Source organism: Pristis pectinata, chromosome 2, assembly GCF_009764475.1.
Source record: "Pristis pectinata isolate sPriPec2 chromosome 2, sPriPec2.1.pri, whole genome shotgun sequence".
Classification (NCBI taxonomy): Eukaryota; Metazoa; Chordata; class Chondrichthyes; order Rhinopristiformes; family Pristidae; genus Pristis; species Pristis pectinata.
The window spans coordinates 29,393,694-29,417,538 of NC_067406.1; the positions used below are offsets into that span (position 1 = coordinate 29,393,694).

The 23,845-nt window shown below is 39.3% G+C and overlaps 1 protein-coding gene across 5 annotated transcripts in view; it reads right to left on the bottom strand.

Annotated features, from left to right (window-relative positions):
* LOC127567561 (transcription factor 4-like) overlaps window positions 1–23,845 on the bottom strand; it is a 470,428-nt gene that overhangs the window by 341,839 nt on the left and 104,744 nt on the right. For all 5 annotated transcript variants that reach the window (XM_052010594.1, XM_052010593.1, XM_052010592.1 and 2 more), the window contains one exon: window positions 5,240–5,301. In XM_052010594.1, the coding sequence (XP_051866554.1) occupies window positions 5,240–5,301 (62 nt within the window). The remainder of the gene's footprint in view (window positions 1–5,239; window positions 5,302–23,845) is intronic.

Genomic DNA, 23,845 nt, shown 5'->3' on the forward strand with positions numbered 1-23,845 from the left:
CAACTGTGTATGCACAGATTACTTGATCAGCAATCTTTCTCTGCCAATTTTTCTCCCCATCCTGAGATAAAAATCTATAGATTTTTTTTTGCTGAGATGTGGTTCCACATGTGCTCCTTAACTTTAACCACGTCTTCATCATTAATAAGTCACGACACAGGGTCTTTATGATTTAGCAACATCAGGCATCACAGATAAATACAATCCTGTCCATAGCCAATACACATCCCACTGGGGTCATCAAGCAACAATCAGGAAAGGGAATACAGGCCAGTTTTCCTTTCCTTAGTTCAGGAATTCCAAGGTCAATCATCATTCCTGCAAGACATGGGACTCACAAGCACCGGATGCCGAGTCAAGCAAACACATCTGTAGAAGTGTCACCAACTCACACTGCTGAAGCTGAAAAACTTAACACTTAAAGGGGAAATAGTGAACTATTCAACACTTCAGGGAACAAGCACAGTTCATAGAGTCTGGAAGGATAAGCACAGTGGAGAGAGGACAATTAAAATAGGAACCCTGTCATGGAAGTGTTCAAGAGAAGGGGAGAGTGACTTGTTGGGGGGGGGGGGGGGGGGGAAGAGTTGGTGGTGGAGGGGGAGAAACCAAAGCAACATAAACACTATTTGTGGCTCATTTCCTATGGGTGAAATGAGGACTCAAAGCAAAGCTGTTGAATAAATAAATATCAATGACACCAGGAAACAAGACACAAGGGGGTTAGAGTGCTGGATGAAGGGGTGGAGATTATTCCAATTTTCCAGCTGCATTAATCATGACATTTAACATTGGGGAGGGGAGCAGAGGGGAAAGAGGTGCACAACAACAGATTCAAAGGCTTTAATTGACAGATTCAAATGATTTGCTGAATTCTAGGTACTAGAGAACATCAAAACAGGAATAGTCTATTCAGCTCCTGAAACATATTCTGCAACTCAGTTAACTCTTGGCTGATCTATAAACACCCATCATTCCACATTCTCTGACAGCTTTAACCAATAACATTCTACTGCAGTCTTCAAAACCACAACTGGTCCAGGCTTAACTGTTTTGTTCTCGTGAAAGGTGGGGAGTGGGGTGGAGAAATAGGGAAAGATTTCAACTGACCTTTAGGTGCTGGTGCTTCTCTTAAGTGTCCAGCTCACACAAATTTTAAGTTTATGTCCTCTCATTCTGAATTCTCTAAGCAAATATTTCCTTTGTATGAGCACTGTTAAATCCTTCTATCATTTTAAATAATCTAATTGGAGGACCAACACTTAACCTTCTATACACAAGGTAGCACAACCTCGGCCGTGCAACTTTGTCCTCAAAACTTAATCCTTTCTTAGCACCAAGCTAAAGTCTGGAACTTGTTCTCCATCCCACCAGACTCAATCACAGCTGGCATCTCACCACTGCCCACACTACATCACCCTCCCAAAAAATGATTGTATATTTAGGTCAATAGCAATTTTAAATTCTGAAATTAATTTTTTTGTTAGTAAAACTTTCAAGAAAGATGGATTGAAAAGCGGTTTTAGCCCAAGGTTTAGTCTCTATATCATTGTGATGAAGTTGCACTGCATTCCCTCCAGGACCAATAGCACCTTTCACAGATTCAATAAGCAGGACTCTGGACAAAGTACCCCAGACACAATCTAACTAAAGCTTTATACAACCATGGGATAACTTACTTTCATTTGTATTCCAACACTCTAAAGGCTAATGTTAACATTTTACTTTTTATACCTGTGAATTAGCATTCAGGGATATGTATGCACAAACACCATAATTCCTTTGTTCGTCCACACCATCCAGTCATTCGTCTAAGAAAATATTCTGTGTTCAGCCTCGCTCTGCTTTTTTCTTATAGCCCCATAGGTTCTTCATCTTTAAACACTTAAGTTTCCTTTTAAATAAATCATGGAATCAGCTGGCACCATCTCAGATACTAGCAAACGTCCAAATAAAAAAATTCACCTCCCTTTGGGAATTCTTCCAACTGATTTTTAATTTTATCTCTTGTTACTGACCTAACTGCAAGAAAAAAAAGTTATTCACCATCTACTCCATTGAAACCTCTCAATATCTCAAAAATATCTATTAGATGATCACTTAACCTCCCCTGTTCCACAGGCTGAACTTTTCCAACCTCTCTTCATCTTATGTAACAAAATGTTATAACTATACGTTTTAAAAACACATCTCTGAGACCTTTACATTTTTTCTCAAGTGTGATGCACAGACCTCTCCTCGATATCCGAAAACTGTAAGGTTCTGCCATGATTTCTTTGTTTTTATAGTCCATTCTGTGCTAAATCTAAAATCCTATATGCATTTTTCATCATCTTATCAACTTGCCATGGCAACATTAAGAAATTTGTTAATATAGGCACCAAGATCTTCTCTGATCAACTAAACTTTTCAAAATTGTGCCATGTACTATTCTTACATGTCCTGATTGCAGAGGGCATCATTTCACATTAATTCTATCTGCCACACCTCTGCCTGTTTTAATATACTATCCATGTCATTCTGAAATGTATATTTACCTGCATCACTAATTACTTTGGCATATTTTTAATTGTCTTCAAACTTCGTAACTCTGCCTCCTATGTTATTTGTAAAAAGCAGTGATGGACCCAAAATGACCTTTGGTCAACATCATTGTCCAGCACCCCAGTCTGCAAAACATCCATTCACAGGTTGCTTTGCTTTCCATCAATGAGCCAGTTTTGTAACTGTCGCACTTCTTTAATTAATCCCATGGGTTTCCAGCCTCTTATCAAGACTTTGCTGCTGCACTTAATAGAATGCCTTCTAAGCATTGTTATACAGATGTTTATAATCACAGAACTGGGAAAAGTTCTGATAAAAGTCATCAACCAAAAAGTTAATTTCTGTTTCCACTCACCATAGATGCTGGCTAACTTGGAGTATTTCCAGTATTTTCTGTTTTTATTTCTGATCTCCAACATATGCAGTATTTGGCTTAAGGTTGTAAATAGTCTGATTAGGCTTCAGACAGTTGCAAGGGGGAAGGATGGAGCTGTTGTCTTGGGAAAGGTTTTGGGTGGCAGGTTTGCTCTTCACAACATTTTTAAAAAGTCGAGACCAACTGAGATGGTTCGGTAGAAATAACCCACACAAATTTCAAAAATTTTGATTGTGCTTGTCAAAGCTCAATTCTCTCAGGAATTATCAGAAATGGCAACCATATAAGGGGGATACATCTGGAAACAACAAGTTAATCAGCCTAACGTTACTGCTAGTGAAAATAATTGGAAGATGGTCCTTGCAATAGTAGTCTGTCCTCCTTGGCTTGTCTTCTACCTTTAACATAGTTGCTCACGCCATCCTCCACTCTACCACTGCCCAAGTTGGATGGACACATCTTAGTTCTTGTCTATCTAATTGCAATCAGACAATGACCTGTCACATCCTCAATTCCTGCTCCTGCACTGGTACCCCTGGTGTCTCCCTAAAATTCATCCTTGCTCCCTCTCACTTCTCTCCTACACACTGCATTTTTTAATCATGATCTGAAACACATGTTCCCGGCACTATTTTGACACCACGTCCTTGAACTCCTCCACTAACTCTAAATTGTCAGACTGCTTATATGGCAGTCAGTACTAAGTGGGCAAAAGTTTTATCAAACTATATGTTAGTCACCCAGACTGTTCCAAAGCCAACAACCTCATCCCTCTCCAACAACCGTTTGAGGCTGAGTCAGACTGTTTGCAACCTTAAGCAAGATACTGCAGATGCTGGAGATCTGAAATAAAAACAGAAAATGCTGAAAATCCTCAACAAGATTGCATCTGTGAAGAGTGGAAGCAAAGTTAACATTTTAGATCAATGCCTTTTCAGAGATTTTCCCAGTTTTGTGTTTACAAAAAGACTTCAATTAAAACTCCTAGAATGCATTCTTCAAAGTGCTACAAAGAAATCTTTTTTAGAGGCTGGAAACCCATAGTTTGAAAATAAAACAATACTTGTGAAATTGGCTCATTGTCAAGCAGCAGAGGAATCTGGTGGGTGGTTCTTAGTTCAAACACACCAAGAACAATGTTCCTCCAATACTAGCTTCCTATGCAACTCCTATTTCCCTCATCCTTCATTACTGGCCATAATTCAATAATTTAACCATTCCACCTTAAGAACTCCTTAAATTATTTCTTTCCTTTGGCTCAGCTGCATTACATGGGTATTCAATCATGAAACCAAAAGATGCAAGTGGGGGAAGAAACAGGGACAAGGGAAACTTTTTTTTCTCCAATTACGCTGAGGTACTTAGAACATCGCAAAGCTATATAAAGTGTGTTGTTGCTGTAATACATCAAAAAGATGGTAATTACATATCTGGGGGAACTGTTCAATGATCTGCAAAGCACCTAGCAAACATTTTGTCTCCAACCCCAATTCAAGGAAACACTCTGAGCTGCAACACCAGCATGAAACATTAGTGCCATTGCTGACATTCAAGATCATCAATTAAGCTCATGCAATTGTACTGCTTTGTGTGAAAGGAAATGAATTGATCTATCCTATAGGTTTATTGGCAATTATATGCAATACGCACTTAACAACTGTGGTATGCTAAACTAAGCTAGAAATTGATAAGACCAGCTGGAAAGGGTGCAAAAAATATTCACAAGGATGTAACTAGGACTGAATTATAAGGAGGCTGGATAAGCTAAAACTTGTTATGCCTGAGGTATACAGTATACAGAGGTTCTTAAAATCATGAGGGACATAGATAAGGTGGATGGCCATACTTTTTTTCCCAGCGTAGGGGAATCTAAAACTATAAGACATAGATTTAAGACGAGAGGGGAAATATTTAAAAGGGACCAGAAGGGAAACTTTTTCACAGAGGGTGGTGAGTATATGGTGGCAAGTTGCCAGAGGAAGCTGTAGAGGCAGATACAAATATAATGTTTAAAGACATTGAGACAGGTACATGGATAGAAAAGGTTTAGAGGCATATGGGCCAAACACAGGCAAATGGGACTAGTTCAGATAAACATCTTGGTCAACATTGACAGATTTGACTTAAAGATCAGTTTCCCTTCTGTATTACTCGAGGACTAAACACTAAATTTGTAAAAATATAATCAACAAATTTGTAATATCTCCAAGTATTTTGAAGTTTGAATTTTATAAAGATCCCTCTGAGTTAAATTAGCTTAAGAATACCAATAAGCACTAAACAAATTGATGAGGTTCAGGGTAATATGCTACATCTTACCCTGGAAGGGCTGGGATGACCCCCGGCTCCCCAAGATCCAGAGCTTGTCCTGTCTTCCAGACCTAAATGCAAGATAAAGAGATATCCACATTAGCTCCTTGGATTATGCTAAATATAGTGATATCCAAATAACACTTTTCCCCAAAACCTTTGTTCTATTTTATAGTTCAGGTCAACAATCTATGGAAAAACTGGGTTTCTATAAACTTACAAGCCAATGACTGTGATACCTGCTCCTTAATACAGATCTTTCAAGTTATGATTTCAAATTAACTATGATTGTACTTTAAGCTGACTGTGTTTATTTTGTTTTAATTTATTGTACACAGAATATTTTCCAAAATAAACCATCAAAAAGGGACCCAGCTAAAAGTAGGACATTACGAATTTCAGATTTAATCCAGAGCTTGTTTTGCAATGTGATCTCATCTCAGGTCACATTAGGAGCATGGCACTTGGCTCAATGGCCCAACATTGCAGAGAGACAGAACACCAGTTAAGAAAAGCATATATTACTTAAAGACAATAACGTGAAGTTAGAGATTTTTTTTAAAAGAAGGATTAGAGGCAACTTGAGAATTTATTTTCACCTAGAGGGTAGTGGGGGTTTGGGACTTGCTGCCGGAAAGAGTGATAGAAAATCTCATATTTCTTAGGTATTTGTATAGTAGTTGACTGTTGCAACTTATAAATCTACAGAGCAAATACTGGAGAGCAGAAATAGGCTGAATATTGTTCATTTGACACACACACACACAATTGGCCAAATGGTCTTCTGTGCCATGTGTATATGGTTAATAGGTTCAATCTTAGTTCATGATATTTCATATTGTTCAGTATCAGTCAATCCTCATAGGTAACATGTGAAGAGAGATTTGGATGAGGAAAATGAATGTCAAAATAAAAAGAAATACAGAGTCAGGTAACAATCACACAGTAAGGTTTTTGTAATAAATTCATATAATGGACAATCCATTGGACTCAGACTAGCGACACATCACACTGTAGAACCAAACTGTGGGGATTGAGGAAATGAAACATGAAAAATCTACTTATTCTACAATTGGAGCAATCTTTCAGTCAGCAGTCACAGGATGACAGACTAGTATGCAATAAGTAAAGGCTATCCCTCCCATCCATAAAAGCCATCCTCAACCCTGAACGATTGCCTAAGAAGTGATCACACAAGACTTTATAACCAAAGGATTACTTTCCAAAAACAATTTTCTTCTCTCCAAAGATAATACTGCTTCATCTGCTGAGATTTCCAGCATTTCTGATGTCTTTTGAGATTTCCAGCTTTTTCACAGGTTTGCCATTTATTTCTATACATGATGGTTTTGGCTGAGAAAGTACTATGAACTAGGATAACAAGAAATCCACTGTGAAGCACTTAGGAAATGTTGAAAAAACACAAAGTGTTACAGAATGAAAGTTTGTTCTTTCTTGCAATAAGTATAGATGTTCAACTCAGGGGTTTCAATCCAGTGCTAGGAATTTGAAGTGATAATGCAAGATGACATTCCGCAACACAGCACATTATCAAGAGTTGCTTTAAATGGGTTGCTAAACCAAAGCTTGTCCTGACTGTTTTGGGTGAAGATAAAGGTGCAAGGACATGATTAAGCAGAATGTTCAACACTGGCACTCTGGAGGGACATACAGTCCAGGTAAAGATGGTAGATTCTGTGCTTTGAAGGTTATTAATGAACTAACTTTTCTTTTACAAAAACCTTGCAGCTTAATAGACAACATTACAAATTACTTCCTTAAAAAAGGTATTATTAATCATAATGAATTTAAATTCCACAACTAGTGGGATCTGAACTCCAGTCTCTGAATTGTTAATCCAGGCCTCTGGAATCTAACCACTGTGCCTTACAGTATTCAGCTCCATTCTCAATTCCTCATACAATGATGCAGATGATAATACAATAATTCATCTGCATCCTTTTAATGTCTCAAAAAACCTCAGTTTCCCAGGATTTAATTTGCTGTTCATCTTAACATTGGGGACAAAATAAAAATCCAATCACACAATAGAAACGTGATTACAGGACTACGTGTTGTAAACAGTGTTTTTACCAGACACTTAATTGTAACAATTCATTAAATCTGACCCTGCTAGCTATCAATTTAACAATTTAATTCTTTCAAATAATCCTGGGATCTTATTTACTGCACATCATAAAACATCTGTTTTTATAAAGCAGTCTGAAAAAAAGTACAAAGAGAAAATGTTGGACATGCAGAACAAGTTAAACAGCATTTGAAACACAGGTTAATGCTTTGGTTGAACCCTTCATTAGACAATGCAAACAGTGATCAGTTTCATACTAAATATCTGTCGATGGGATAATTAACTCAGTAAATTGACTTTCTTTTTCTAGCTCAAAAGAAAAAGCAGGGGCAAATCTATGGTTAGAATAAAACTGAAGGAGAATCCCATCCACTTAAGCATTCAGTTGTTTTTGTTCCCTCCCAAACAATAAAAACATTCTTTGCTTTGATCATCATTTACATGTCCTTCCCAGACTACCAATGCCTGACTTGTGGACACCCTGTACATACGGATGGGCAGTTGGGAGACTGGCGGGAATAGACTTGCCATCTGCTGCGGCAAGTGTAGGCATCTTCTTCCGAATGAGAACGGGGCATTTCCGTGTGCCTTTTCTCCTCACTCCGAGCTGCAACAATCAGAAGCTAGTTTAAGCCAAGCCGAGCTGTGATCGCTAAACAGACTCACTCGCTGGCCCACTGAGTTACTGAGGCCAGCTGGTGGCCACTCTTTCCATGCCTGCACACTCTCCTGTCACAACTGTTACCGTGATCCTCTCCCACACACTTTCTCCCCCCCATTTCCGACTATGAACAGAACCCTGTCGTAACCCGGGGACTGCCTGTATACACATTACTTATTGCAACACTTCCATTTAAATCTTTTTGAACAGTCCCTCAAGTTTGAAAATGGATTGTTCCCACTGCAGTTCTGTGGGTTCTGAGGTGGCACCTAAAGACACTGCCACAAAAAGGGAGAGGAGGTGCTTGTTGGAAGGACAGGTGGATAGCTTGGGAGGTGGTGCACTCCTTCCACCATTTAGCATTGAAAGGAAAGCCATTACAGGAGGTTATCTCACAATAGTTTGTGAGATTAAAACTGAAACCATGCGAATGCAGTAAAAACCTGTTGTCTTAAATGCCATGTCTTTATTATAATTGAAGGCCATCTCCACACTCCCCTACCACATAATTCTGAGTCTATGCCACTGTTCTTTAACTCAGAATTCTATTTAACCTATTTTAAAACATTTCATCTGACAAACATAGAACAATGTTGTTTTAAATTTGGACAATTCTGACAGATTCCATTTGTTTCATTCTTGGTTGGTAACTTGGATATCATAAACTTATGTCAACCACACACTAAATGGTTTCATGATTTAGGAAACTTGATTTTGCCCTCATCTGAGGACAAGCTGACTGCACAATATGCTACGCATACTCCACCCAAACCTACATCTAAACTACCATCAGTTAATCAAATAAATCAGATTATTAAATGAGAAAAAAGAATAATACTCTGAACATTGCGGGGGGGGGGGGGAGGGAAGAATTTGTTTCAATAAGGAATGCTGTAAAATGGTAATGAAGCAGCACCGTATTTAATACTCAAAATTCCCAGTCTTTTGTCTGTTCAAATTTTCCTTGACGAGGGAGATTTTGGAGAGGTATAGCAGGTCATTACCATATATGAGGCATTTCACACGTTTTTAAGAAGGTAGCGTCCTGTGACAATGTGTCCAAATAGGAGCCTGGCTAGGTTAGGTGGTGTAAAGACACCCCATTTACAGGGGATCCACCAGCAATGATCCACCAGATTACAGAAGGAGACTAGAACCACCATCCCATTTGGATGGGATGTGGAGAAGTGTCATGTCAAAGGCAGACAGACTCGGAAAGACAATTTGTGATTTAAGGGCTGTTTCAGTACAGTGGCAGGGAAGACATTCAGTCATGAAGTTGTAGTTGAGAAGTCAGGGTGTGTTTTAGTGAAGAGTGATGATAAGGACATTTTAAGATTTAAGAATTTTGAAGAAAAGAGAAGCTAAAAAGGTTGTTAATTATGGAATAAGGTAACAAGGTATATTGTTGGAGCAGTCAATATAAGAGGAGGAAATTCCAGGTACTTCTAAGGAGACCAAGTAATTTGAGGCACTGCTGGATTAACTGTATTTGTTGGACCAGTGCCCTTGACCTTTTCATGAAAACTTTTTGATGTTTCAATCAGCCATTTTACATTTGTATATTTAAAAGCAAGGAAAAGTGAAGCAGACAAAATAAAAGACTAGGAATATTGAGAAATGTAAAGTTGAGTATTGAACCACAGGAGCTTCAAACAAATATCTCCAAAATTGATCAGGTATTTAATATTGTAATTTTGGGCCATGGCCAATTGATGTGTTGTCTTTATGAACTGAATGGACCATTCTGAACACTGCTTCCTTGAATCCAGTGATGATTTGCAAGCATAAATGAGATTGTGAATGAAATGTACAATTATTTCTCAATGGTTGTTCTTCTGTTCTGAGCAAACTGTAGCGGTTAGTGTAACTCTATTACAGCGCCAGCCACCCGGGTTCAACTATACCACTGACTGTAAGGGGTTTCTACGTTCTCCCCATGTCTGCGTGGGTTTCCTCCGGGTGCTTGGTTTTCTCCCACATTCCAAAGACGTTCAGGTTAGAAGTTGTGGGCATGCTATGTTGGCACTGGAAGAATGGCGACACTTGAGGACTGCTCCCAACACATTTTCAATAATGCAAAAAGACGCATTTCACTGTGTTTCAATGTACATATGACTAATAAGTCCTCGTTTCTTATGTGGACCAACATAAAAAGGTCAAATAAGCTCCTGATCATAAAATTTACATAAATAGTTTCTGAATAAATCCTCCTTAGTTTACGTTGCAAGATTATATTGATGGTAAGATTCTTATCAGAAGCAACTTTTCTTAAGTCGATTCATAAAGTGCTTCTGAAAGTAAATGCTCCCAAAATCAAAGCTAAAAGGGATGCAACTGACAGCACTTGTCATCAATATCCAGTAACTCAGTTATCAAACTAAGCTATAAAGGCCTTTTCCCATCCCAAGTGGAATAGAATTATTGAACAACAAAATCATAGGGTGAGAGAAATACAGGCTCTTTGGCCCTCCAAGTCTGCACAGACCATCAACTACCCATTTACACAATCCTATGTTTTATTCTCATCAATACCACCCCCCCACCCCAATTCTACCACTCACCTACAGACTCGGGGCAATTTACAGTGGCCAATTAACCTGCCGTAACACGTCTTTGGGATATGGGAGGAAACCCATACAGTCACATGGAGAACATGCAGACAGCACCAGAGGTCAGGATTAAATCCTGGTATTTGACACTGTGAAGCAGTAGCTTTACCAGCTGTTTCTGTTATTCTTGTGTCATTAGTGATTCTAACTGCCACAGTTAGAATCATTAATGACACAAGAATAACAGAAACAGAAGCAAGTGGCTTCCACTTGGTTGCACATGCCTATTCCACCATTTATTATGGTCATAGCTGACCATAAGATAGAGGAGCAGAATTAGGCCGTTTGGCCCATTGAGTCTGCTCCACCATTCAATCATGGCTGACTTATTTTCAACCCCATTCTCCCTGCAACCCTTAACCCCCAATCCCCTTACCAATCAAGAACCAATCAATCTCTGCCTTAAATACACCCAAGACCTGGCCTCTATAGCCCTTTGCAACAACAAATTCCACAGGTTCACCACCCTCTGGCTGAAGAAATTCCTCCTCATTTCAGTTCTAAAGGGACGTCCCTTTATTCTGAGGCCGTGCCCTCAGATCTTACAGACTCTCCTACAAATGGAAACATTCTCTCCATGTCCATTCCACCCAGGCCTTTCAGTATCTGGTAGGTTTCAATGAGATTCCCGCCACCACCACCCCTCCCCCCACCGAGTCCTTCTGAACTCCAGTGAGTACAGGCCCAGAGACATCAAACACTTTTCATACATTAAGCAAATCATTCTTGTGGACCGTCTCCGGGGCCAGCACATCCTTCCTTAGATACGGGGCCCAAAATTGCTCACAATATTCCAAATGTGGTCTGACCAACACATTATAAAACCTCAGCAATACATCTTTGCTTTTATATTCTAGTCCTCTCAAAATGACTGCTAATATCTTCTAGCTCAGCAACACCTTTCTGTGCTAAACCTACATCCCTAGCTTCATTTAATAACCAAAAACCAATCAATTTGCCTTGAATACACTCAGCACTGAGCCCCCAAAGCTCTATCAGGCACACAGACTAAAGATTCACTACCCTCAAGACTAAGTTTCTTCTCATCTCAGTCCTTAAAAGCTGTGACCCACTCGTTGTTGACACCTTAGCTAAAAGAAAACATTATCCCTCATCTTTGTTTTTTGTCAAGCCCCTTAATGATTTTGTATGTTTTAATGAGATAACTTTACTCATGCAAACTTTAGATGAGAGGCCCTGTCAACTTAATCTCTCCTCACAAGGCAATTCCATGAACTGCAGGAATCAATCTGCTGAACCTTAACTGCGCTTCCTCTATCACACTTCCTTAGGCAGGTAAACCAAAACATAATATTCCAGGTGCAGTCTTACAAAAGCCTTACATAAACGTAGTAAGACATGTTTACTCTTGTACTCAAATCGACTTACAAGAAAGGCCACCATACTGTTTATCTTTCTAATTGCTTGCTGTAATTTCATGTTAACTTTCAGCAATTTATGTATAAGGAATAAACTAGTATATGTCAATAAGATTTAGTCAAGAGAATAAAAAAAAGGCATGAAATTTGCTAAGTGATATAACATGAAACAATTAGCTGGGCTGGCAAATAAACTGGGAAATAAATAAGCAAACATTTCCAATTCTCCGCAGCAGAGCCAATACATGAGCACTCATCAAATCTACCTCCAACACTAAAAGTTATAATTTGCAAGTTTAAACTATATTCTACCCCACAACAGATCCAGGACTAAATTAACACCAGAATGTCCACAATAAAAAAAAATCGTTTGGTGCTACTGTCGTAATTTTAAATTAGAGCTAAACGATCAATGACTACCATGACAAATTGTTTTTCTGCAATTACAGGACTGAAATCACTCTCAGCAGCATTTGAATGAAACTCTTCTGTAGAGTTTTCTTCAACCTATTTTAAAATAAACAAATTAATGAAGCTGGTAATTGCAGCACACCAAACTTCATACAGGTGCAAATATCACAGACTAATTTCAGTTTAAAAAAATCTGAGGCAACCTCCAACAAAACATGCAATTTACCAAACTACCTTCTGAAAGTTGGGGAAAATTCAACCTCTGAAGGACAACACTGATTCTAAAGAAATGGACACTGGAACTTTGCTAGAGAAGCGCAAGCCTATCTAAACCATAGATAGAGTCATACAGCACAGAAACAGGCCCTTCCACCCAACTTGTCCATGCCAACCAAGTGCCTGCATGAGCTAGTCCCATATCCCTCTAAACCTTTCCTATCCATGTACCCATCCAAATGTCTTTTAAATGCCATAATTGTACCAGTCTCTAGCACTTCCTCTAGCAGCTCCGGCGTTCCTTTGGCAGCTCATTCCATATACGCATCACTCTCTGTGTGAAGAAGTTGCCGCTCAGGTCCCTTTTAAACCTTTTCCCTCTCACTTTAAACCTATGCTCTCTAGTTTTAGACTCCCCTACCCTGGAGAAAAGGCTGCGACTATTCAACTCATGATTTTATAACCTCTATCAGGTCACCCCTTGATCTCCTACGCTCGAGGAAAAAGTCCTAGCCTATCCAGCCTCAATCCAACTCAAACCCTCTAATCCATGTAACATCTTTGTAATTCTTTTTTGTACCTTTCCAGTTAAGTGACATCCTTCCTATAGCAGGATGACTAGAACTGTATGCAGTACTCCAAATGTGGCCTTACCAACGTCTTGTACAACTGTTACATTATGTCCAAACTCCCGTATTCACATCCTGTCCCATGAAGGCAGGCATGTGAAAGGCCTTCTTCACCACACAGTCTACTTGTGTTGCTACTTTCAAGGAACTATATACCTGCACCCCAAGGTCTCTCCGTTCTACAACACTCCCCAGGGCCCTGGTTTGTCTTACCAAAGTACAACACCTCATATTTATTGGAATTAAACTCCATCTGCCATTCCTCAGCCCACTGGTCCAGTTGATCAAGATCCAGTGCTAAGCTTAGGTAACCTTCTTCACTGTCCACTACACTACTATTTTTATTGTCATCTGCAAACTTATTAAACCAACAACATTTGAATCCAAATTGTTCATATCGATGACACACAACAGTGCACCCAGCACTGATCCCTGCAGCACACTGCTGGTCACAGGTCTCCAGTCTGAAAAACAAACTCCTACCATAACCTTGACTCCTATCACCAAGCCAATTTTGTATCCAATTGGCTAGTTCACAGAGGATCCCATGCGATCTAACCTTCCAGACCAGCCTACCACACGGGACCTTGTCAAAAGCCTTACTGAGTCCACGTAGAAAACTTCTACTGCTTTGCCCTCGTCAATCCTCTTGATCACCTCTTCAAAAAACTCAAATTCAAGAGATACAATTTCCCCACACATAAAACCATGATAACTATTCTTAATCAGTCATTGCCTTTCCAAATGCAATCAATGTGAAACATCAAGTGCAAAATGTTCATAATTTATTTTGATTTTAGACAACACAGAAATTTATTTGGGTAGTAGGGGAGAAATGTGGGTGCAAAAATCCAGCCATATCCCCAGACCTTCTTGCTTTTGATCAACTCGTGCTACAAACAAATCATGTTTAGGGACTACTATGAAGCAAAAATTAAGCTGGACAACATTTCTTTCATTAAATGTTCAAACACCTGCTATGTGTGTTCACAATAAGAACACTTCTGTGAAATATCAGAACGCTACTCTGTTTCATGATACTGCCATAGAAAAAGTATTCCGATCACGCATTTTCCTTTGGAAAAAGAAAGAATGATGTGCTACCAATGCAAAACTAAAACATCCAGAAGAGCAATCACGAAAAAGAATCATTTCCAAAAAAAAGGAAATTGAAAAAAAATTCAAAGCATACTGCAACTGTTACACAAAACAATTGCAATCTCAAAATTTCACACATTCCCAAAGGATTATAAATTTGGTTAGAACTATTGCAATTAGTTAATTGATGCAACGTAGAGCAAGAACCAAATCTGCTCACAGAAAGGCACACCAAATAAGGTAAAAACCATAACCATCTATACATCAAATAAATAGTTAATAGAGGAAGTCTCCATTATAACATATCTATGTAAAAAGGTGCAAATGCATCACATAAACAGTGTGGTCTGGTGTATGTCAGTGTTGTTTAATTGGGTTAAGATGATAGTCATGGTTATTTGTTCCATTGTAATCATATTTAACAAGGTTGACATAAAGCTATAATACACATTAGCAGAGTAACAGATGCAAATGGTAAGCTGTTGTGCACTGCTGATGTGTACTGAACTTCCAGGTCTAATAAGAGATGATTTCATATTTCAGATTATAAATGGCTACTGTGTTCATTTTTGACACTTGTGCAAAATACAATTATAGTTGTTACATTGTGTGATCACAAATTAAGGACTAGTCCTTATACTTAAAGCCAACAATTGGGGTTGATATTAATAAGTTCATTCAAATCAAGTATAATGAAGACTAGCACCTATAAAAAGACCAAATTGAACTGATTTTTCTTTCAAACGTGCTCAGTGACGAAGTTTATTGTTGCTCATGTGATGTCCATGAAAGAGTTACAGTGCAATTCTGTCAGTAAAATGCCCCAAACTACATTAGGTACAAAAAAAATTCCAATTGTAAGATTATAAACAAGTCAAATTCTGAAAAGCTGTTTTTGTTGGCTTCATACTCCACCATGTTAGTTGTTTTTCTTAAGTCTACGTTGATGAAAGAAGAGCTTCATCTGGGTCCCTGGAATCTGTTCAGGGACGACTCCTATTCTTTGCTCAGTTGTTCAAATTTTGCTGGCAATTGCTAGGTGGTTCCAAAGTGATCCTTCAGTATTTAATTATTTAATAGGGAGTAAATACAGGACTTGCACACCTGCATTGTGCAAAACACAAGTCTCAAACTTACTAAATGATAGATGGCACTGCATCTATCAATATTCTCCATTTCTGGAATCCACCAGTAGACTTTCATCTTGCTCCGATTCCAACAATTAACACTGGGTGGTTGGGGATTTAGAAGAGTTAGTTTGGATCACCTCTTGGATCAAGAACCAGGTCTGGCATGGCACAGGATACAAAATCCACCAGTCAGAGGATTATGTGGACATTGGATGCAGTTATAAAAAGTTACCTTATTAATATTTTCTTTCCTGTTTTTAATAATCTACGCAAATGTTTGTGTTTTAATACTTATTCCTAAAATGCTGATTAAAATCCTGCAACTCATATTGGATAGCCTTGTTTTCTTAGTTTTCAAACTTTTGGTGGAGTCAAATGGGGAGGGGAGGATGGGTTGGCAGGCAGTCCTGGCTGGGCGAGGATAATAAGATATCTTTATTAGTCATATGTACATCAAAACACACAATGAAATGCATCTTTTGTGCAAAGTGTTCTGGGGACAGCCCACAAGTGTCGCCACGCTTCCAGCGCCAACATAGCATGCCCACAACTTCCTAAACCATACATCTTTGGAATATGGGAGAAAACCAGAGCACCCGGAGGAAGCCCACGCAAAGATGGGAGAACGTACAAACTCCTTACAAACAGTGACTGGAATTGAACCCGGGTCACTGGTGCTGTTCTAGCGTTACGCTAACCGCTACACTACCATGTCTGCCCTACTATAACACAATGGTTATTTTACTATTTAACAATTAATTTCTTGTATTTTAGGATGTTTTAAGTAAATGTTATTTTTTATTCTCTTAATTTTTTGAATTATTTAAACCAATTTGATTACCAGGGACCATGGCCTTTGACAATGCTGAGCTATATAATTATCAGGGGGCCAAGGGTAGGGGCTCAGGACCATCATCATGACCAGAAACGTCCACTTCATGAGATGGGTGTGGTAGCCAGGCCTTCAGCTGGACCAGCTCCCCAGACCCATAGAAAGTGTGGCCATACGAAAAGTGCAAAGAGCAAGGACAATTCATCCCAACGATTATGATCCACTTATCAGCTTTTCTCCTACAGATTTTCCCCTCAGTGCTCCTCATGTGCCAGAATCACACCCCAGCTTCCTACCCAAATAGGAAGCAGAGATGGAATGGTTTGCCAGCATGTTTGATTGATACCCAGACACTGGGTTCATTTAAAAAAAATCAGATTCTAAAGGGAAGTTGGTATTTTGGAAGGATGAAATCAAACGCTGTTATTTCCTGCCAACAATTATCAATAATACAAAGCTAAGAGGCATTTCAAAAATTACAAAATGAATGTGTAGGCAGAAGACATAAAATTTAATGAAAACAAGTCTAAATTACATGTCTGGCCAGGGCACAGCAAGCAGCAAATAAAGGAAACACGATATCGAACTGTAAGTTTATTTATATCTTCACACTTATCCCGCAAAGAATGGAATGCTGTAGTGGAATAATTTGCAGGCTGTTTAAACCTGATGGAATACACAAACTTGACAAGAATGAAGTTTTATAAGAAAATATGAAATAGGAGCAGGAGTAGGCCATCTGGCCTGTCGAGCCTACTCCACCATTCAAATAAGATCATGGCTGCTCTGGCCGTGGACTCAGATCCACCCACCTGTCTTTTCCCCATAACCCTTAAATCTCCTACTATGCAAAATCTAACTGTGTCTTAAACATATTTAATGAGGTAGCCTCCACTGCCTCCCTGGGCAGAGAATTCCACAGATTCATTACTGTCTGGAGAAAACAGGTTCTCCTCATCTCCGTCCTAAATCTATTCCCCTGAATCTTGAGGCTACGCCCCCATTTCTAGTCTCACCTACCAGCAGAAACAACCTTACTCCCTCTATCTTATCTATCCTTTTCATAATTTTATGTGTTTCTATAAGATCCCCTCTCCTTTTAGAAGCAGTTAAAATGGATCAGAAATAGATATAATGAAGGTCATTTTTTAATCTTCTCCAAACTTTCATTTCATGTTGGATATTAAAAGCTTGTTGCCCTCTTATTTCAGTTTTAAGTTTGTAAATACCTCTGAATGTCAAAGACCTTAAAAACTGCTAAAATTGATGATCAAAGTATAACCAGTATAACCCCAGCCCCAGCTTGCTGGCTAGCTGTGAAAAGGCTGCCAGGATCATTTGGGGTAGGACCTCCAAACAGCCCCAGTCGAAGCCCAGTTGCTGTCCAGACCACACTGCTGCATCAGCAAGAAAGGCCCTTCACACCCAGCCCAGATATTGTGTGCACTGAGGGCAGTGACTGCAGGGAGGGGAACCAGGCCAGGCCCAATGATTGAATTCAAAAGTAATCAACCGATACAAACTACCTTCAGATATTCTGAACTCAAGAAATAGCAAGATTACACCAAAAGCTCCTTGTGCCTATGACACCATTCAGTAAGATCAAAACAAATCCTGTGACTCATCCATTTTCCTGCTTAATCCTCAAAACCGCTGAATTCCCTTATTGCCTAACAATCTACCAATCTCACTAACAGAATACACGCAATTGAGAATTCATGACCTTCTGGGGTAGAGAGTTCCAAAGGCTTACAACCCTCATGTCATTCATAATTGGACACAATTACCTCATTGTGAGACCAGGCAGCACCCCACCTACCATCTCCCCTCTCTAATTCTCAACAGTGTAGAAATAGCCACTCAGCACCTATCCTGTCAATCCCTCACAAAATGATATCTCAACAGGATTACCACACATTCCTCTCAACTCCTGTGGATAAAGGCCAGTCTTAGTCAACTGCTCCTCATAGGAGAGCCCTCTGAACTCAGGAGTCACTGTACAGAGACAGGTACAGAGAGATCAAAGTATAATCTTCTTTCGGAGGCCAATACTACAGAGATCATTTTAGTGTGTTAAATACTTAGAGGTGGTGGACTTTGAAAAGGGTAGACTTCAGCTACAAAACAGTATTTATCATTTGGTAAGATGGGTACTACTACATTTAGAGAGAACTAAAGACTGGGATATCTCCAACGAATGACAGGACACAAGTAGTACTGAGGAACATAAGGATCATGGTATGCACATTCAAGAACCTCTGCACAGGTAGATAAATCAGAATACCGGATAATTGCCTTCTATAGCCAAGACACAGAATATAAGAGCACGGAGGTGATGGTATAACTATATAAAAGATCAGTTAGACCACAGTTGGAATAGTGGGTTTGTTTGCCCTGGCATGTATAAAGCTGAGGGGGAACTAATTGAGATGTACAAAATTTTGAGGGACATAGATAGGAAGTAGGAAGTGTTTCCCTTAGTAGAGGTATTCATGACCAGAGAGCATGGGTTTGTGGTAAGGGGTGAGAGATTTAAAAGGATTTTTTTCACCCAGCGGGTAGCTGAAACCTGGAACTCACTGCCTGAATTGGTGGAGATATCCATTCTCAGATGAAACACCAAGACATAAAAGCTATGGGCTGAGTGATGGAAAATGGGATTAGTATAGATAAAATACTCGATGACTGCCAAAGACATTGTGGGCTGAAGGGCCTGTTTCTGTGCTGTGGAACTAACTTGATGACTCTTCATGTGTCCCAGACAGTAATGCTTGTGGAGCTGCCTCAGCTACTCAAACTCTGAGTGTTTGTGCCCAAGGACAGATGGATTCGCTGCAGGGTACACAAGTGGCTAAATATCTCCTTAATCTCAGGTTCAACATGGTGCTTTCTCCACAGCCCAATTGTTTCACAGATGCTGTGAATTGGAAGAGAAACAGTGTTAATGCTACACAGGTTGACAACCTTTCTGACAAACTGGCCAGTTCTGACATAAACTGAAGGCTGATCCTCTGAAATTGTCGATTTCAATGTTAAATCCTGGAGGGGCAAAAAAGGGTTTATCATACAATCAGATGCTGCTGCTCAAGCAGCATCTATCTTGACATTGGTCTTCAATGGAGCAATGCAAGTTGCCAAAACCAGAATTTAGAGTTAAATTGACAGACAACTGGAAGCTTAGGGCCATGCTTATGGGTTGAATTGGGGCATTCTGTAAAGCAGTCCCCTAAATCTGCATTTTATTTCTCCAATTTAGAGAAACTGTATACATCAAATACAGCAGACAAAGCTGAAAGTGCATGTAACTCACTGGTTCACTTGGAAGGAGATTTTGATTTGAATGCCAGCAAGTTTACATTGAAGGAGTGTCAGCCTAGGTCATAGAGTTAGAGTCATTTAGCACAGTAACAGGCCATGTCCATACTGACCATCAAGTACTTATTTATACAAAACACATTAATCAGCACTTGCTCCATGGGTTTCCATGCCTCAATGATTCACTTCTTGGCTTGGCAATTCAAGATGCTGGCACCCTGAGGGGAAAAAGTGTGCACAGGATGATACAGAAAAATGTAAGAATGTTGTAGAAATCTAGAATTCTTTGGTCAGGTAAACATCTATAATCTGCTGCTTGCCTTATAAATGGGTTAAGGAACACCTCCCCCCTTCCTCACCTTTTGAATCAGTGCTCCATTTTGTTGAACACCACTTGGAAGGTACACTGAGAACAAGAACACAGGTGAACTCCAGGTGGGGGACTCCAATTTGCAAGAGTGGCTCCCTGAAACAACCTGCCAAGATCTGAGGAACCTCTCAGACTGGATCTTCAGCTAAAGAGTCAAGCAAGGCATAAACTCACTTAACCATATCCCCGCCAATCTACTTGTTGCAGTTGCTCTGACTATGATAGTATTGGTGCGTTAAGAGTGCCAGGAGAAACATTAGGTGTACCCAAAAATGAGATGCTAATTTGAAGCTAGACCTATGATAAACAACAAAAGCAACATGCAACAGAGTTATGCAACCCCACATCCAATGTATCAAACTTATGCTCCAAGGCCCTGCCATATGCAGAGAGAAATTGTGTTGGAGAATTAAATATCTAAAGGTAAGCAGTGGGTCCAAGAACACTCCTATTCTCGATGATTGTAGAACCAAGGACTTGTGTGTCAAAATTAAGCTTGGTGTTTACAACCATCTTCAACCTGAGTTGACAAATGAATGATTTATTTTGACCTCAGGTTCCCACATTACAGGAACATATCTCCAGCTCAGTTAGTTCACACTTTGTCCTAGCAAGAAACAGCCGAGAGCTCTGAATACAGCCAAGCTTGCATGACCTGACAATATTCTGAAGGAAGGCTGAAGACATATTCCAAAACTAGCTACACCTCCAGCCATCCTGCTCTAGTACAGATACAACAATGGCACCTACCCAGTAACATGGAAAATTGCCTAGATATTTACTGTCCAAAACAAAGCATACATTCAAATGAAGCCAATTATCACTCAATTAGTCTACACTCAATCATCAGCAAGTAATGGATGGTGCAATCAAGTTACATTTCCTTCTATACTGAGAGATGCCCAATTTGGGTTTTGCCAGAACTAGTTTATTCCAGGTCTCATTATAGACTTGGTCAAAGCATAGTCAGAAAAACTAAAACTCTGGAGGCGAGGTGGGATTAACTGTGCACAACATCAAGGCAGCATTTCGTTGAGAGAGGTATCAAGGGCCTTGACAAAACTGAAACCTACAGGCCAACTCAAGCCAGCTGTGCCAATGGTTCTAAAGGGAACTGCCAGTGTTCAGCCCCTCACAGGCAAGTAGGCCTGTGAAAGGCTGATTTACAGGGTTCTGCCACAAGTACATGATGAGCTGAGGGACAGATACCAGTGCATTTACCTCTCTGCTCCATTGCTGGACTCCTTTTGGGAAATCCATTTCTTTGACCCTAAACCAGCCAGACCTGACAGAGAACCAGAATCCCCATTAATTCAAATGGGAATTCCCAATCTAAACATTAGAAGGAAAAGGTCAATTCAGTCATATTTTTGTTTACATTATGCATTAATAATTTTTTTTAAAAATGTTTTAAAACATTTGCAATAATTTTAAATAACTTTATACATCACAGACATTTGAAAACTCTTAAAACCCTTATACTTTGACCAAAACCAAGGCTCCACTTTACCTCCTGTCAACAAGCTATAAGGGTGGCACCTTAATGTGTGTCACTTAGACCTTGCTACACAACTCCAGGTTGATATAGACAACCCAAGTTGGTATAGACATTAGTCTAGGCACCAGTAGGAATAAAGAGGAAATCATCTCTATAGGATTGTGGTTCTTATAGGTTTGTCATCTCAGCTTTAAGACATCACTGCAGGAATTCCTCCAGGCAGTGTCCTAGGTGCACCAAGCCAATACTTTTTCTTTTCATGGTAATGTTCATTGTATCTTGACAACATCTCCCAAACCCACCACATCTACCAAACGAGAGTTCAAGAGAAGCTGGCTCATGAGAACATGACCTATGGGTTCCTCTCCAAGCCGCACTGTGTCTTTCATCACTGTCTAAATCCTGGAACTCCCCATCAAACAGCATTATAGGAGTACTTCCATAACAAAAACTACAGTAGTTCAAGATGACTCAACGCCCTCCAAATTCTCAAAAGCTATTAAGGATGGACAATAAATGTTGCAAACAATGGTAATTATCCACTTGAATTAAACAAAAATCCCACAGTCAGCTGAAGTCAGAGACATTCCCATGGTTTATTCATTGTTCCGTTTCAAATAAATATAATGCCCAAGTCAATAATTTATGTTCAGGGTTATTGTCACATGGCCTATGGCAGGTCAGCTGTCACAGAATACGCTGAAGGCCAAGGCAACTCACGAAGTGTAGTGATTACCTGATTGAACATGAATGGCCAAATGCAATCTGGGTAAGCCATAATTGGGCAAACATAAATGCAGCAAAAAAAAAGTTCGTCAAAATAATAAAAATAGGATATTATAATTATGATATAAATTTATAAAATTGGGCTTCTTCACAATAACATGCAAGGTTAATTGGAATCTAAAAGTTTTCAAAATTGAAAGCAATTTCACTGTTTGATAAATTGGCAATCAGTGGGTGTGCATAAATTCAGTATCACCTTTTCACAAAATATCATTATTGCATGGAATGCTTTATCACAGTTACTTTTTGAGACAGGAGACCATGGGAATAATTTTATCCAACCCACCTGCCAGGAAATTGATGGGGTCAGTTGGGCTGCCAATTTTACTGCATTATACGATTTCATTAGAAGTTTACGAATACCACCCCCTGCTCCCTCCCCCTCACACACACACACACACACACACACACACACACACACACACACACACACACACACACACACACACACACACACACACACACCACTGTTCCAAGGAGCAAGGGAAAAGTATTTGGAAAGGAATTTAAAACGACACAAAGGACAAAGATATGAGTTTGGAATACCTATTCAAAATGAATATCAATAACACAATGATCCAAATGATCTCTGTGTTGTCAGTTCCACAATACATAAAATACTCCAGCATGCTCGGGATTTTGGTGGTGCCAAACTCACAAATTTTCCAGACTATTATACCTTATTCCTATTAATACTCCAACATACTTTTAATTCACTTTTTCTTAAAAGTGTTATATAGTAGAACAATGAATATTCCAGCAAACCCACTAAGTTTAAAACCGGGACAAAGGAGAGTCAGAAGGAATGGTGGGAGTTGAGGGCTCCGATAAGTCAGAAGGGAGCACAGCAATCACCTCCAGCTGATGCAAATGCCAAAGCATCTGGAGTTCGGAATGGTCAGATATCAGATTATTGCAGTTTTACTGTTTATGAAAGCAGCATAACTAATACTAGTAAATTTAAGTAACTCGTTTTGAGCATCACCTCTGTAATTCTTCTCCCATTTCTAATTTCCATATATTTCATTAGAAAAGCAACTTAAAGGTGTTGATTCTGTTCACTACCTGGAAGGATTCTTTTTAAATTCAAAGAGGGGGCTTGGGCAATTAAAAAACAACTATTTGATAATTATGCGCTCCATTAATAAAATGATAATGTTGTGCTTACTGCATAAACTCTTGTAGCTAGCAGTCTCACACACAAATTCTAATCTGATTCAGACCCCTTTTAAAAAATTTCGTGACATTTTCAATATAATTACAGATACACATCCAAGTCATGTACTCAAATATACATGTGCAAAACACAGTATCAATTCCATTCCTTTATCTGTACAAAATCATAAAATGCCAGAAAAATCCAGTAGGGCAGACAGTATTGGGGGGGGGGGGGGGGGGGGGGTAGTTAGAGAAGAGAAGCAGGGAGAGACACAGGTAATGTCACTGATATTTCATCAAAACTAGAAAAAAATCAATAATATTTCAAGAGAAAAACAGTGGAGATTAAATGAGAATAGGGTTGGGATTAAGAGGGTGGGGTAATGCTTCTGATCAAGAAGTAAAGATAAGTGCGGAATTGCTCTCTTAAA